Raw genomic sequence first — 17,587 nt, 5'->3', positions numbered from 1 at the left:
TAACTCAGAATAGGCAATGAGTAAAATAAAATAAATAAAATTGCCAATTAAAATGTGAACTAATGAAATTGTTTAAAATATTTTTGAATATCCATTTGGTTGTCACCTTTTGCCACATGGGCACATAATACTAAAAGTAAGGTATAGTATTAAACGCTACATAATTCACAGTAAAATCAGTAAACCTGTCAACCACATCTTTTATTGAAATGCCCCAAATAATAATGGCTTTTCCTAATGACAACACGCCACCACCAAAAAATGGGAAAGGCACATTATAAAAATCTGTTTTGTCCACTGTCTTCAATATTTTCTCAGTTTAATTTCTGCTTAATGTTAATCTTGGTTGTCTACTGCACTACCAAATTGGTCTGCTGTCAGTCTCTGGCCACACTCTTACAAATTCTGTCGCTATTTTCAGTTGCTTATTACTTTCTGATTTCTACCTTTTTTCTTAGATCTCTTATGGCTGGTATTCAGCTTTTGTCCTCTTTTGAGCCAAGGCTGTAATGAGGCTACGTCTCTGATTAGTTAGGCAATGTCTCCCATAGTTTCATAAGCTTTTAAAGATTTAGAGGTACTTTACTTTTGGTAATTTTACTTTGGCTTCAAATTATTTACAATGAAAGCCCAAACACCACAATAGGACGTGCAGCAGAACACCATTCCATAACCAGTTTCAGCAACTCAAGCTGTGCACCATCAAATTTACAGTCTGTTAAATAAAACTCTTAAGCTCTCTCTGCAATTTCCTTATTCTATCGAGAGTCCAAGCATTAAGATGTTGCAGTAAAACAGTCATACCAGGCTCTAGGCATCCACATCATCTATTCCTTCTGACAAACATCATGTATCTCAAAAATCTATGGCCAGAGACCTTAACTCTGGCCCCACAGAGGCCCCTCAGGTATCCATATAATGTTTAAAACATTTATCCCTGGTACCTAGGAGTTATCCTGAAGATTACATTATCCAAGAAACACAACAGATCCCACACTCCAGCATGATGCTTGTGTATTCTTTTTTAAGAAAATATGGAAGACAATGGACAAAGTAGGTTTTTTAAAATAATGGGCTTATATTAGTATTTGTTTTTTTCAGTGCTGAGTTGTCATCAGGAAAAGCCATTATTAGTTGGGGCATTCCAACAGAATATCTAAAGCTTGTAGAACTTCTCAGGAACTAATCACCGAGAACAATTTGACAGAACTAGAGAAAATTAGAGGGGAAATACTAAATGTTTAGCCATTTAACATAGTTTAAAAAAAAACTGCTCTGTCATCTTCCAATGTGTTGACAGGAATACAAGCAACATAATATAGCTATGGTATCGAGGACTTTGCTGGTCCAGTTAGAACCCTGATAGAATTTATTCCATTTCACCTTTTGGCCCATAAAAACAAATATTCTATGGATTTTTTTGTGCACAACTCATAACCTTTACTATGTTCAGTTCTCCCTCGACTATAGTGCTATGGCCTACCAATATCAAAGATGTTCAAAAGCAACCAGAAGCTCTATTTCCCCAGCTTTTAAAGTCCCGATCAGCTTTATGCACTCTTTGTGCATGAAGCCTACTTCCATAAATATTAGCAATATAGCTAGTAACACTGGAAGCTACCTGAGGATAGCTGTTGCATACGTACCGGAATTCATAGTGGCCTATTCTGACAGATAGATGGGCTTTAGTGCATTTGGCTTAGCCGACCTCTATGACATAATCGTCTTTGTGAATGAATGTTGTTAATGTCTGCCACCTACTGCAAACCCACTGACAATGCAGTGATACAAATGTGCCCCATCTTCCTCTATTAGCTGTACCAACAGTGATTTGGTCTTATGCAGTTACCTCTGCCGGAGTTTCAGGAGCATTGGGAACTTGCTCCATCTCTGTTTTAAATTTCCTGGGATAGATGTTAGAAAAAACTGTTCCTTGATTAGTACAAAAAGAAGTTTAAATTGACCAATAAAGGAAGCAACCATTACCATCTTCCGGGCCTGTTAGAAAATTTTTCCCTGAATTTGTGCAGTTCAAGCACATATTGAGTACCAGTGGAAGCAACAGAAAGAAACTGAGCTGCAGCTCTACAGGGCATAAGGGCTGCAGCAAGCACGAGTGGTCAGTACATGCTGACATCTTTCTACACATAAGACAGTTATTTATAAATCTCAATTATTTGTTTATCCAGTGACATTAAGTGAATGAAACATAAATCATTTGTAGTTGGTTGATAAACCCAAGGTCTTCTATGGTAATTATTTCTTGTACAATAACCTGATAATGACAACCATTTTGATGGTTCAGGCCTTTATCTATAATAAATACTTTAGGATCCTTGTCTCATGTGAGTTATGCTTTCTGTATTAACCTAAGTGTTTATGATTGATAAGGCTTGCCATACATGGGCACTTTTTGCTCCTCCCACCCAAGTTCTGAATTTTACTGGGTGTAACTTTTAATACATTTCTGCCAACTGTGCCTATTTCCCGTCCAAATTAACAGCTGCATAGAGTGTGCTATTTTTATATTCGCCTATGTTTTCAGGAAAACACTGTATATTCCAGGAATAAATAAAAAAAGCCATTCCACGTCTTTGCAGAAATCTCAGTGAACAAATACAAGTCTCTTCAGCTGAATGATTTTAAATTCTATTTTCATAAAACATCAAATCAACCTTCGCTAAAGAATGTTAGGAATCAGAGACACAGACAGGAAGCAGATCAACATCCACTTCAGAGCTACTATGGGTCATATGAAAACAATTCAACAAGTATGAACAGCCATCACAAAAAATTAACTGCAGGGAGAAACTGAAAAAATCAAATAACTTTAAAGTCAGTCAGCAGGGGAAGAGGAAACATCACATCACTCCATTTCTTTTGAGAATTGTTCAGGTCATTATTTTGGTTTCTTCACTAAACTGAAGGTCTTCTTCAACTGGGAATAAACAATGCAGCAAAATAAAACATAAAATACTAAATAATTTTATGTACTAAAAATACTAAATACAAGTATACAAGGAGATGATTAATCATGCTATTTCATTTTCTAGGATTAAACTACCATAATAACGCTCTCTATCAAATGTGTGCGCTTATGTTTATGAACATAAGGATAATGTGCACTGAAAGTCAGGCATATGGTTTGTTGGCTCGAAAGTGCAAAATTGGGCCAGCCTTTTGCATTTAAAACGCAGATGCTCATCCATATATGAGACATTCTATTTGGCTGTCAGAGATATTGGTTGGAGTAAGGAAGCATGGCTGGAAGGAATAATGTGCCAAAGACTGCTCCCTACAGTGAAGAAGCCCAGAAGAAACCATCCTGACTTCAATGGCATTGGGTCAAAATCGTGGAATTCCCTCCTTAATGCCACTGTGGGTGCACCTGCACCAATTGGACTGCAGTGGTTTAAGAAGGGAGCTCACATGTTCAAAGGAAATTAGAGATGGGCAAATAGTGCTGCCTTGCCTGCAACTCTCACATCCCAAAAACAAATTTAAAAAGAGCCCTGCTCAGGGATCTGCAGCAGAGTTATTGAAGGAAAGTCATATTGTTTCCCACTTAACTATCACTGCTACAATTTTTTTTGTCAGATCAGGTAGAATATGGGCACCAGGTAAACAAAATCACAAAGTATAATAATTCAATGATTCAAAGCCCTTGGAGGCAAAAAGTTACTCAAAATGTGCCTAAAAATCATGGAGCTTGATTTACGAGGCTTTTTAAAAAAACATTTTTGTGTTTAGCTTTTATGAGCGTGGACTCATGCTGGGACAGAAGCTCATTTGACACCAGAAAATTATATAAGGGTCAACTGAGCCCTAATTTATATAGGTTTGGACCTGCACATGCTAATAGAGAAGGGGCCCCCAGAGAAGGCCCCAAGCTTCAAACTGGAAATTTGGGTGCAGAATCGACCCATCTTTCCAAACTACTTTCTGATGGTCAACAGCAACACAACATTGTGGGCTCCTGAAAATTAACATTTTGTAAGTTAAGTATAACATTTTGCGATCAAAGCTGCCAATTTGAGTAAACAATTGAATGTCTCTGCCCCTTACTGTTTTCTGTTGCTTAAAAAAAACTTATGAGGAGGTTTAGTGAAAATACAATTACATCTATGAAAAATTCGCTCACAGGCAAGATATGGAAATGTTGGGCAAATGGCCAATTTCTGTTTTGTAACTTGTGTGTGTTTCTACTTTGAACTGATGATGCTATATTTGTGGATACACTACCTGTTGTTAGGAAGTTAAGTTAAATGAAAGGCAAAATATTTAAAATCCAGTTCCCTTCAGGCCTCCTGTTTTGAAGCCAAAAACACAGCCACAATTTTGGTAACTTGATTTGACAAATTAATAGCAAGTTTATAATTCAGTATTACATCCTGGCTGCTAGAATCAACTATAGATCAAATATAATAGCTGGATAATTTAAAATTTATATTATTCAAAACAAAAATTACAAAAAGGACAAAGCATCAAATAGAAGTTACAGAATACAACAGAAAGTTGGGGTCACATGGCTAATGAAGGATCAGATTTCTACCTTCAGGCGTTACAGCAGCGGGAAACATTTCTTTCAACAAGTCACCAAGATTATGTGGCTGTCCTTCTGCACTGATTGGACGAAATAGCTTCTGAATAAATGGTCGTTCATTTAGTGGCTGAAAAGCAGAGAATAAAATTTGTTTCAAATTCAGCACTCAGATTTAACTTGTTCAAATATAGTTTACAATCATTGGGTTTCAACACAGCTTGAAACCATACAGTACTGTCTTGGTGAAATATGTATTATAATAAAATCTTATACACCTTAGAAACAATCTTCACTATTCGTTTAACATTACTGAATGAGTAATGTCAGATACTTTCAATGCATTGCTGCTATTCCAATAGTATGGATTAAATACTGTACAACACAGGGCAGCTGTGAAGAATGCAGCTGTGCAATGAGAGGAGACTGAGCACAGTACATCTATAATCATCACTTCATCATCTACCCCGCTCTCCCCATTTTGCGTCTAATCAGGGAAGTCTGTTTTTGAAGTTTTAAACAAGCTCTCAAGTATTCAGAGCCATGTACTCTCACCAACTGTGATAGCACATGAAGAACCATGTGGATAAGCTATTGGTTAGCTGTTAAATGTTCATGGCTTTCATATTCCAGAACAAGTCACTGATTTCATGGAAGATGTGAAGACAGGGGAGCAGAAAATTTTGAGAGACAATAAATGCCTTGGCGTGCATTATGAAAACCTAACCTGAAGTTGAAGTTGCGCACTACCAGCCAGTCAACATTGGTTTAATTTTCCTGTGGCTGTATGCTTTCACCTCAAACATTTATGCAATTGTTTATTTAACACTCATCTCAGGTGAAGGAAGAGTTCTTCCATTATCTCCTCTGATACAGGCTCCATCTTCTTGATCATGTAGATGCAGTTAGTACAATTTGTAAAGGAATTATGAGCTCTCCAGCTGCCCTGGACAAACTTCATCCCTAAATTAATACAGCTAACAAAAAGAACCTGGTTGCTTTTCTTTTGTGGAACCTTGTTGTGCATAAATCAGCTGCCAAGTTTGCTTATAATGCAATAAGGATTAAAGCATTCAATGACTATGATTAGCTCTGAGATGTTCGACTAGTGAAAAGCATTATGTAACTGCAAATTGTATCTTGATTTCTGTCTTCCCACAACTCTCAAACAACCCAAAATAGTTCACATATAATGAATTATAAGGCTGACGTAACTCTAAGTTCACAATTTAAAAAAGGTGCCGACTAGTCGTGGCAGCCAGAAAATGCTTCCTCTGGTAGAAAGAACACATCATCACAGTTTGTGTACTATAGGTTAAATTTAGGGATGAGAATAGAGCAAAGGTAAAAAACTAATTGGGCAGAAAAATATTCATATTTATACTATCAAAAAGCAGCACACTAGTTAATTCAGTTGGATACTTATCCTTCAAAGAACAGTTATTTCACAAAACACATTGGCATCCTGGTGATTACCATTGACCAGAAACTGAACTGGACTAGGCATATAAATAATGTGGTTACAAAAGCAGGTCAGAGGATAGGAATCCTGCAGCGAGTAACTCACCTCCTGATTCCCCAAAGCCTATCCACCACCGACAAGGCACAAGTTAGGAGTGTGATGGAATACTCTCCACTTGCCTGGATGAGTGCAGCTCCAACAACACCTAAGAAGCTTGACACCATCCAGGACAAAGCAACCTGCTTGATTGGCACCCCTTCCACAAACAAGCACTCCCTCCACCACTGACGAACAGGGCAGCAGTGTGTACCATCTACAAGATGCACTGCAGGAACTCACCAAGACTTCTTAGACAGCACCTTTCAAACCCACAACCACTACCATCTAGAAGGACAAGGGCAGCAGACACATGGGAATACCACCATCCACAAGTTCCCCGCCAAGCTATTCACCATCCTGACTTAGAAATACATAGTCGTTCCTTCACTGTCACTGGGTCACTTAGATTACAGGAGGATATAGACGGAATGGTCAGATGGGCTGATCAGTGGCGAATGGAATTTAATCCGGATAAGTGCGAGGTGATGCACCTGGGCAAGACAAAAGAGGCACGGGAATACACGATGAATGGTAGGACCCTGGGAAGTGCCGAGGATTAGAGGGACCTTGGTATGCAGGTCCACTGGTCCCTTAAGGTAGCGGGACAGGTAGATAAGGTGTTTAAGAAGGCTTATGCGATACATGCCTTTATTAGCGAAGGCATAGAATATAAGAGCAGGAAGGTTATGCTGGAACTGTATAAAACGCTGGTTAGGCCACAGCTAGAGTATTGCGTGCAGTTCTGGAATCCACATTATAGGAAGGATATGATTGCACTAGAGAGAGCGCAGAGGAGATTTACCAGGATGTTGCCTGGGCTGGAGAGCTTTAGTTGAGGAGAGATTGGATAGACTGGGGTTATTTTCCCTGGAGCAGAGGAGATTGAGGTATATAAAATTATGAGGGGCATATAGGGTAGACAGGAAGGAACTTTTCCTCTTGGTGGAGGGATCAATAACCAGAGGGCATAGATTTAAGATAAGGGGCAGGAGGTTTAGAGGGGATATGAGGAAGAATTTTTTCACCCAGAGGGTGGTGGGAATCTGGAAGTCACTGCCTGAAAGGGTGATAGAAGTAGAAACACTCATAACATTTATGAAGTATTTGGATGTGCACTTGCGATGCCATGGCATACCAGGCTATGGGCCTAGTGCTAGAAAATGGGATTAGAATAGTTAGGTACTTGTTTGACTGGCGCAGACTCGATGGGCCGAGGGCCTTTTACTGTGCTGTAGGCCTCTGACTCTATGGATCAAAAGCCTGGAACTCCCTCCCTAACAGCACAATGTACCTACACTACATGGATTGCAGCAGTTCAAGAAGGCAGCTCATCACCATCGTCTCAAGGACAATTAGGGATGGGCAATTAATGCTGGCATAGTCAGCAATATCCACATCCACATCCCATGAATGAAAAATATTCAAAAAAATGCATATATTTACCTAATAAATCACTTAAAAGTATTGGAGTACAGTGAAATATTACTTAATTTGGAACAGAAAATTTACCACATTCCAGAAATGTATATGTGATGAAATCTTTGCCTTTGGCACGTATCTTTTATGGTTCCAAGTACACTGAAATTACAGTGCACTTAAAAATTAAAGACAAAAGTTTCTCATGTTCCAAACAATTATATACATATAATAATGTAGCAAAAATTTATTGACACTGGAAATCTGAAACAAAACCATGATGCAAGCACTCAGAAGCCAGTCAAGCATCTGGGTATTTGGGGGAGTGTGTGTGTGTGTTTGTGTGTGTGTGTGTGTGTGTGTGTGTGGGGGGGGGTGTGTGGGGGGGGGGGGGGGGGGGGGGGGGGGGGGGGGGCAGGGTCCAGAAACAGATAAGATGAGGTTTCAGGTGTAGAGCATTTGTCTGTTGTCACCACAGACCCACTGAATGATTGAAGCATTCTCAATTATGAGTGCAGTTCATTTTACAAGTCAGAAGTCTTTGTACATACAAGGAGCAGCATTCGCCCCCTTGAGCCTGTTCCAGCATTTAACAAGATCATGGCTGATCTCATAGTAACCTCAAATCTGCATCCTGCCAACCCCCCATAACCTATCACCCCCTTGCTTACTAAGAATCTATCCAACTCAGCCTTAAAAATATTCAAAGACTCTGCTTCCAGACCTTTTGAGGAAGAGAGTTCCAAAGACGCACGACTCTCAGATTTCTCTTCATCTCTGGTTTAAATGGGCAACCCCTTATTTTTAAGCAGTGACCCCTAGTTCTTGATTCTTCTACAAGAGGAAACATCCTTTCAACATCCACCCTGTCAAAACCCCTCAGGATCTTATATGCTTCAATCAAGTTACCTCTTACTCTTCTAAATTCCAGCAGATACAAGCCTAGCCTGAACAACCTTTCCTCATAAGACAGCCTGCCCAATCCAGGTATTAGTCTGGTAAACTTTCTCTGACCTGCTGCATCCAACGCATTTACATCCTTCCTTAAATAAGGTGACCAATACTCTACACAGTACTCCAGATGTGGTCTCACTAGTGCTGTGTATAACTGAAGCATAACCTCCCTACTTTTGTATTCAATTCCCCTTGCAATAAATGACAACATTCTTTTAGCTTTCCTAATTACTTGCTGTAGCTATACACTAGCTCGCTGCGATTCATGCAGAGATCCCTCTGCAGTTCAGAGCTCTGCAATCTCTCACCATTTAGATATCTCTTTTATTCTTCCTGCCAAAATGGGCAAGTTCACATTTTCCCATATTAAACTCCATTTGCTAGATCCTTGCCCACTCAATTAACCTATATCTTTTTGTAGCTTCCTTTTGTCATCTTCACAACTTACTTTCCTGCCTATCTTTGTGTCATCAGCAAATTTGGCAACCATCCCTTCATCCAATTCATTTATATACATTGTAAACAGCTGAAGTCCCAGCACTGATCCCTGTGGCACACCACTCATTACATCTTGCCAACCTGTAAAAGATCCACTTATGCCTACTCTCTGCTTCCTGTTAGCCAGCCAATATTCTATCCATGTCAATATGGTATACCCAATACCATGAGCTTTTATTTTCTGCAATGACCTTTGATGTGGCACTTTATCAAATGCCTTCTGGAAATCTAAGTACAGTACATCCACTGGCACATGGGGAGGTGGCATAGTGTTATTGTCACTAGGCTAGTATTCCAAAAAACCCAGGGTAATACTCTAGGAACCCGGGTTCGAATCCCACCGTGGCAGATGGTGAAATCTGAATTCAACAAAAAATCTGAAATTAACTCCGATGATGACCATGAAGCCATTGCCAACTGTTGTAAAAACCCATCTGGTTTACTAATTGTCCCTTTAGGGAAGGAAATCTGCCATCCTTACCTGGTCTGGCCTACACGTGACTCCAGACCCTCTGAATAAAGGTAATTAGCTGATGGGCAATAAATGCTGGCTTATCACACATCTCTTGAATGAATAAACAAAACAGGTTACTTCCTAAAGAACTCCAATAAGTTGGTTAAACAGGAGTTCCTTTTCTGCCTGACTCTGATTTCCCTTGACTCTGCCTAATTACCTTAAACTTATCCCAAGTGCCCTGCTATAGCTTCTTTAATAATAACTTCTAACATTTTCCCAATGACAGATGTTAAGCTAACTGGCCTGTACTTTCCTGCTTTCTGTCTCCTTCCCTTTTTGAATAATGGAGTTACAATTGCTATCTTCCGGTCTAATGGGATCTTCCCTGAATCTAGGGGGTTACAGAAAATTAAAACCAATGCATGAACTATCTCACTAGCCACTTCTTTTAAGGCCCTAGGGTGAAGTCCATCAGGACATGGGCACTTGTCAGCCCGCAGCTCCACTATTTTACTCAGTACCACTTCTCTGGTGATAGTAATTATGCAAAGTATCTGTTCAATTAATCTGCCATTTCCTTGTTTTCCATTATCAATTCTCCACACTCACTTTCTATAGGACCAACGCTCACTTTCTTAACTCGTTTCTTCTTAAAATATTTATAGAAACTCTTACTATCTGTTTCTATATTTCTGGCTAGCTTTCTCTCATACACTAAATTTCCCTCCTTATTAATCTTTGGTCATCCTTTGTTGTTCCTTATATTGTCAAATCTTCTGACCTTTGCACAATTATATGCTTTTTCTTTAAGTTTGATACTATCTTTAACCTTTCTAGTTAACCACGGATGGTGTGTCCATCCCTTGGACATTTTCTTACTTGTTGGAATGTATTTATTGTGTATTCTGAAATAGCCCCTTAAATGTTTGCTACTGCATCTCTATTGACCTATCCCTTAACCTAATTTGTCAATTCACTTTAGCCAGCCCTGCTTTTATGCCTTCATAATTGCCCTTATTTAAGTTTAGAAACATAGTCTCAGACCCACTCCTCTCTCCCTCAAGCTGAATGCAAAATTCAATCATATCATAGTCGCTGCTACCTAGGGGCGCCTTCACAATGAGACCATCAATTAATACCATCTCGTTGAACAATATCAGGTCTAGTATAGCCTGCTCTCTGATAGTTTCTTACAACAGCATGTTCTGGAGCCAATCTTGGAAACATTCCATGAACTCCTCATCTAGGCTACCTTTGTCCATTTGACTTTTCCAGTCTATATGTAGATTAAAATCTCTAATAATTGTTGCCGTGCATTTCTGAAAAGCTCCCATTATTTCTTCCTTTGTGCTCCACCCTATTTTGTGGTTACTATTAGAGGGCCTGTGCACGACTCCCACAAGTGACTTCTTGCCTTTACCATTTCTCATCTCTACCCAAACCGTTTCCAAATCCTGGTTTCCTGAACTTATGTCCTCCTTCTCTATTGTGCTAATACCATCGTTAACGAACAGAACCACACCTTCACCTTTTGCTCGTTTCCAGTCCTTCCTAAATTCCCTAAAGCCTTTAACATTGAGGTCCCAATCCATGTCCTCCTGCAGCCATGTTTCTGTAATGGCTACCAAATTGTACTTATTTATTTCTATGTACACTCTCAGTTCATCTATTTTGTTGTGAATGCTTCGTGCATTCAGATACAAAGCCTTTAGTTTTATCCTTTAATTCTTTTAATAATTATTATCTTTATCTTGTCTTTAATAAGTCTCATCTGTTGATTTGTTAGTTTTGTATTCTATCCCTTCCTGTCATGGTTGGTTTTTTTATTTCCCATAATAATGTTTCGCTTTTGCCTCGTCTCTACTCTGATTTACCACATTTTCCCAGATTTGATCCCATACCCCCACTACTTAGTTTAAAACCCTCTCCTACTTCCCTAGTTATATGGCTCACAAGTACACCAGTCCCAGCATGGTCCAGGAGTAGACCATCCCAAAGGTATAGATCCTACCTTCACCAGTACTAGTGCCAGTGCCCCAGGACCTGGAACCCACTTCCCACACATCAGTCTTTGAGCCACGCATTCATCCCCTTAATCTGATTTGTCCTATGCTAATTTGCACGTGGCTCAGGTAATAATCCAGAGATTATGACCTTTGAGGTACTGCTTCTTAATTTGGTGCCAAGTTCCTCATACTGACTATGCAGACCCTCCTTCTTTGTTCTGCCCATGTCGTTGGTACCAACATGGACCACGACAACTGGGTCCTCCCTGTCCCACTGCAAGTTCCTCTCCAGCCCTGGGCAGATGTCCTGAACACTGGCACCGGGCAGGCAACACAGCTGTCTGGGCTAATGCCCTTTTCTGCAAATGTTCCAAACCTTGGCTCCGGGCAGGCAACACAGCTATCTGGGCTTATGCCCTTTTATGCAAATGTTCCAAACCTTGGCTCCGGGCAGGCAACACAGCCGTCTGGACTCATTCCCTTTGCTGCAGAGAATGGTGTCAATCACTCTGACTATACTGTCCCCTACTACCACTACATTCTTTGTAACTCACCCAAATTGCATGGGATAATGTAGGGTAACATCTAAATTTAATAACTTGTATTCATATAGCACCTTTAACATAATAAAACATCTCAAGGCGCTTCATAGGAGGCATTATAGGGAAAAAATGAGACCAAGCCACACAGAAGTAATGGGGCAGATGACCAAAAGCCTAGTCAAAGAAAGAGTTTTCAAGGGGTTTCTTCAAGGAAGAAAGAGGAGAGAGATAGAAGTTAAGGGTGGAATTCCAGAGCTTAGTTTTTAGGCAGCTGAAGGCTCACCCACCAATAGTGCAAGCTTTTTTTAATTCATTCACGGGATGTGGGTTTCACTGGCTGGGCCAGCATTTATTGCTCATCCCTAACTGCCCTTGAGAAGGTGGTGGTGAGCTGCCTTCTTGAGCTGCTGCAGTCCATGTGTTATAGGTGCACTGATAGTGCTGTTAGGGAGGGAATTCCAGGAATTTTACTCAGCGACAGTGAAGGAATGGCGATATATTTCTAAGTCAGGATGGTGACTGACTTGGACGGGAATTCCAGGTGGTGGTGTTCCCATCAATCTGCTGCCCTTGTCCTTCTAGATGGTAGTGGCCACGGGTTTGGAAGGTGTTGTTGAAAGAGCCTTGGTGAATTTCTGCAGTGCATCTTGTAGATGGTACACACTGCTACTACTGTACTTTGGTGGTGGAGGGAGTGAATGTTTGTGTATGTGGTGCCAATCAAGCAGGATGCTTTGTCCTGGACGGTGTCAAGCTTCTTGAGTGTTGTGGGAGCTGCACTCATCCAGGCAACTGGGGAGTATTCCATCACACTCCTGACTTGTGTCTTGTAGGTGGAGGCCAGGCTTTGGGGAGTAAAATGGGGAATGCTCAAGAGGTCAGAATTAGATGTCTGGAGGGTTGTAGGGGGTTACAAAGATAGAGAGGAGTGAGACCATGGATGGATCTGAAAAAAAAATCTGAAAATCAAGACATCGCTTAGCATTTTGCTTAGAACATGGGAGGCCATTATTTTCCTGCTAGGCTGCGTGGTTGCACAGCAGTCTGAAATGCTCTGCACAAGTCTTGTTCTGTTATGTATGATATGTGCACAACCATGCAAAACAATTCATTGGGACCACACACAGCTAAATTCTAAAGGCATGCTGGGAGGCAAACCAAGAATGCATTGGAAAACACAAGTCTAGAGATAACAAAAGCATGCTGAAGGTTCCAGCAGCAGAAGAACTGGAGGCAGGGGCAGAATCAGGCCATGTTATAGAGCTAGAAGTGGTCAATCCTAGCAAAGGGATGGTTATGTGATTAGAAACGCATCTTGAGGTCAAGCATGACACCAAAGTTGCAAACAGTCTCGTTACATCTCAGACAGTTGTCAGGGAGAGGGATTGAATTTGTAACAGTAACTGGAGACACTGGTTTCAGTTTTCCCAACACTTAGCTTGGAGGAAATTTCTGCTCACCAACAATGGGCGTCAGGCAAGCAGTCTGACAATTTATAAACAGTGGAGGGGTCAAGAGAGGCGTTGAGGTACAGCAGGGTGCTGTCAGCATACAATGTGGAAATTAATGCTGCATTTTTGGATGGCATTGCTAAGGGGAAGCATGTAGATGAGAAATAGGAAGGGATCCAAAAACAGGTACTTGGGGGAACGCCAGAGGTAGTGCTACGGGAGCAGCAACAACAGCCATTGCATGTGATTCTCTGGCTAAGATTCGATGCGCAAGGATGGAGCCAGGTGAGGTATAAGGTAATGAAGAAAGGAAATTTCAAGACAAGAGAAATTCAACATTTCATCAGCGAAGTGCTAGTCACTGGATTGGAAAGTGTCATTTTATCACTGAGCCATTCAGGGTTTATTTCTCTTCAGTTAATGCCTATTTGCTGATCTCAGTCAGAATTGTACATCAGACTAAAGTGTAGTCAGGGAGGGGGCTGAGATTTAAGTAGGAAATTAACCACATGTCCTGTTGTGCAATGGCCCTGCTGGAAAGTGCATGCTGATGTCACACAGAACTATTTCAGCGCAGGAGGAGGCCATTCAGCCTACTGTATCTGCACAGGCTCTCCAAGTGAGCAATTCACCTTGTGCCATTCCCCCACCTTCTCTCCATGACCCTGCACATTCTTCCTTTCCAGCTAACAGTCTCATTCCATTTTGAATGCCTTGATTGAACCTGGCTCCATCACACTTAATCCAACCAGTTCATGCTGGTGTTACGGCAGATGAAAACAGTTTATGATGTACCTTATAGTTCATATTCACTGTCTGGGCTCACACAAAGGATGGTTATTTGGGCAGGGTCCTGAAGGAACCAAGGATTCCATGTAACCACAAATGTCAAGGGTCTTGACTGAGAACAGAGAAAATAAAATGGAAGAAGTAAAGAGTTCTGTCCATCTGGAACATGGGTCAGACCTCTCTTTTACTGAAAAAGAGAAACAATCACCTTGTGATCTGAGGCATGTCTGCTTTTTTAAAAAATGTATTTATTCACAACATGCAAATTCAAAATTTTCCCAAACAAGATTTTAAAGAGACAATTATATTTTGCAGCAACTCCTCCGTGCTATTTCATCATATCTTTCCTGCAGAAAGATTCAGCCATTTGGGAATAGCAGCTCCTAAAGAGCAGATTCATCTTGCAGTCTTACTGTTAACAAAATCTCTCCAAATCTGCACAAATAATTTCTTTAATAAAAATTGTTTCAATGTTTTAACAACCAAGTTGATGGTGGTAAGTTTATGTTGCTAGAGGCACTCTTGGTGTGTCCTAAAGAAAGAGGATACGCTTTTATTTGAAACATTTCAAATAGAAATGGCCAGCTGTTTGTTCAGCGTATTCTTTTCACACTTTAATTTTGTAAAAAGCTATCAGTAACTGTCTTCTAAAAACAATGCTGGTCTTGGCTTGTCCTACATTTTCTATCCAAACTGCCAATCAGTCACACTTCAGTGTAACACCTGAGTCTATGTGCCAGACATGCAGCACTTGAAGACGATTAATCAGTCATCTCTGCAAATGTAGGTGCATGGTCTTGACACTTGTAACCAAAAGCCTTCTGTTTCTGGGAAGTTGGGAAATTGAAGTGAGTGAACAAAACAGAAATACAGTGCATGCTAACAGTGGTATACCTATAGGATTACCAGAAAAACTGAGTCATTGGCAGGATGTGAAGGATTTGCAAGATTAGCTGTAAAGTTTCGAAGGTGAGAGTGCATAGGTTTGTAATTAAATTACAACATTTTAATACATTTTTAATTAGATCCATCAATAATTAACTCTTTCAATATAAAAGGAATGTTAATCCTACTGTTGTATTTCAATTCCGTGCTGTAAATAGATAAATATTTTTAGAGTGCATTAGTAACAGTTTTGTGGTCCAATGTTGTCATGTTGAACTTGTTTAACTCTTTCACCGTGGAGAACAGGCTTAAGAGAATCTGTAGCATCCCACAATTTTGAAGGATTTTAATGTTCAGGGAAATATAAGGCTCAAGGAAGAAGTCAACCAGGGTTCTCACTCCTGATCACCATGCACTGATCTAAACTCGGTAAACAGGCCAGGGCAAAATCAGTTCCTTCCCCTGGTTCCAGTTACAATCCCCGAGACCGAAAACTTTAAAAGGTTTTAATTCACAATGATCAACTTTAAAGGATTGGTAGGACAAGATTTCAAGTTTTAAGACTGTTGATGTAACAAGTATAATCAACATCAACTAAACATTAAATAGTAGGCAATACAGTAAACTACAAAAAAGATAACCCTGATTAATGTTATGACTGATAACCTCATGCTGTATACATTAGTAACAGAATGCTCTCTGAAGATTTGCAGCTTTTACAGAAAACAGTTCCAGTTTCCAATTGGTTCACTTTCTCCCATTTCGCTGAGTCATAATGTCTTGTGGCCAAAGGTCCTTTCCCTCAATCTCCTGAGAAATACTGAACCAAGAATTCCAGCAGCATGGCTCACTCCAATGATTCCTTCCCTCAGCTACACCAGGCATAACTACCAGTGTTCATAAATTTCCAGGGTTTCCATCATTCTGACCAGAGAACATCCTCTGACCACATTCTATCTGCTCGTTAACAGGAAAACAGGCTTCTTCCTTCTGCTGACTAACAGTTGCTCCCTGTTTCTCTCTCTCTCTCTCTCTCTGTGTTCCAAAGTCTCAGACAGTAAACCTGCAATAGCAAAAACATCTGCCTCTCCCTTTGTGTTCAGGTGTTAAACCTGGCATGTTCATTTCAATAGCTCTTGACCTGGGCCCCCGACCCCATGGTAAACAAGCCACGCAGGTTTGTCATCAGGCAGAACTTGCAGCAGGTCACATAATCCTCTTCATAAATCCCATTTTACCTCGAATTAAGGAAAACTTTTCCCCTCAAAACAAACAAAAGCTTTTTTGTACGTCCTACCTGAGGAAACTTTTTACAATTAGAAGGCATCCAAAAAGTAGCTGCAGGAGATTCACTATGATTGCTTACCTCATTATAAATAACCGGGGTGGAAGATATTTGCCTACCAGTGATATTCTCTTTTCACAAATCATTATTTACTTATTATCACATTGTAAATTACTTAACTAAATACTTCAATGGACAGAAATGTAAAAAAATTATGGTTCTGTCACAAAATTAGAAAACGTGTTGTATTGTAAAAGGCACGTGATTTTGGTTGCTTAGAGCCACTTTTACAGAAAGTTGCACATAAAATTTGGCTAACAAATCCATGACACTCACGTTAGTTTCAGCCCTTACAAGCTAGACAATTGACTCATATTAGTTGAAATTCAAGTTTCATCTGAATCAGCTGATGTATCATGTGCGTTTTAATCAAATCTTCTGTTTCAGACCTATTTTTAAAATAATTGAGGCAGTTTAGTCATTTCCTATTACATAACGCCTCTAATCTAGTAGTGCAAATTGGGCATATGCAGATAATTCAGTACAAACTGTCTATGTTCTAGATATTCCATTCCTACTTTTGTTCATTTAAAGTCTGTTTTGATACTCAAGACAAATGTAAACTGACAGAAACTGTTGTTAATTAAGCCTTAGAAACTTAACAACATGCGTTTATATAGGCCTTTAGAATAGAAAAATAACTGAAGAAGCTTCAGGTGTACAAGGAAAAATAGACACTAAACCAAAGAAGTGGAATTTAGGAAAGTGAACAGAAGATTGAAATGCATTTTAAGGAAGATTTTGAAGGAGGATGAACAGATAGATGGCAGGGGGCTCAGTAGGGAATTCCAGAGTGTGGGCCTTAGATATTGAAGAGATGGCCATGAGAATCAGCGAAAGGATGGGGCTGGGGGTGCATGCAAAAAACAAAAAAGGTTTCAGTCAGCAGAACGTAGATGACTTGAGGTGGAAGCTGTAGGTTAAAGGCGGGGATGGGGGCGGAATTAATTCAAGGTATTGGGCGATCATGAGTCGAATATATACCAGTGAGGATAGTCATGATGGGCAGACTTATTGCTGCAGAATAAGATATAAGCTGCAAAGCCTCACATGAGCTGAACTTTACTTAGGATGGGAGCTGGCCAGGGGATCATTGGATTAATCGCATTTGAAACGATATGAATGAAGCTTTCAGCAACTGAT

General features: G+C 40.1%; 1 protein-coding gene across 3 annotated transcripts in view; it reads right to left on the bottom strand.

Moving 5' to 3' along the window:
- atg5 (ATG5 autophagy related 5 homolog (S. cerevisiae)) overlaps positions 1–17,587 on the bottom strand; it is a 207,221-nt gene that overhangs the window by 18,569 nt on the left and 171,065 nt on the right. For all 3 annotated transcript variants that reach the window (XM_041188010.1, XM_041188009.1, XM_041188011.1), the window contains exon 7: positions 4,553–4,670. In XM_041188010.1, coding sequence (XP_041043944.1) covers positions 4,553–4,670 — 118 coding nt within the window. The remainder of the gene's footprint in view (positions 1–4,552; positions 4,671–17,587) is intronic.

The sequence above is a fragment of the Carcharodon carcharias genome, chromosome 5 (assembly GCF_017639515.1).
Source record: "Carcharodon carcharias isolate sCarCar2 chromosome 5, sCarCar2.pri, whole genome shotgun sequence".
Lineage (NCBI taxonomy): Eukaryota > Metazoa > Chordata > Chondrichthyes > Lamniformes > Lamnidae > Carcharodon > Carcharodon carcharias.
The sequence above is the reverse complement of the archived record's forward strand: the minus strand, read 5'-3'. Positions and strand labels throughout refer to the sequence as shown.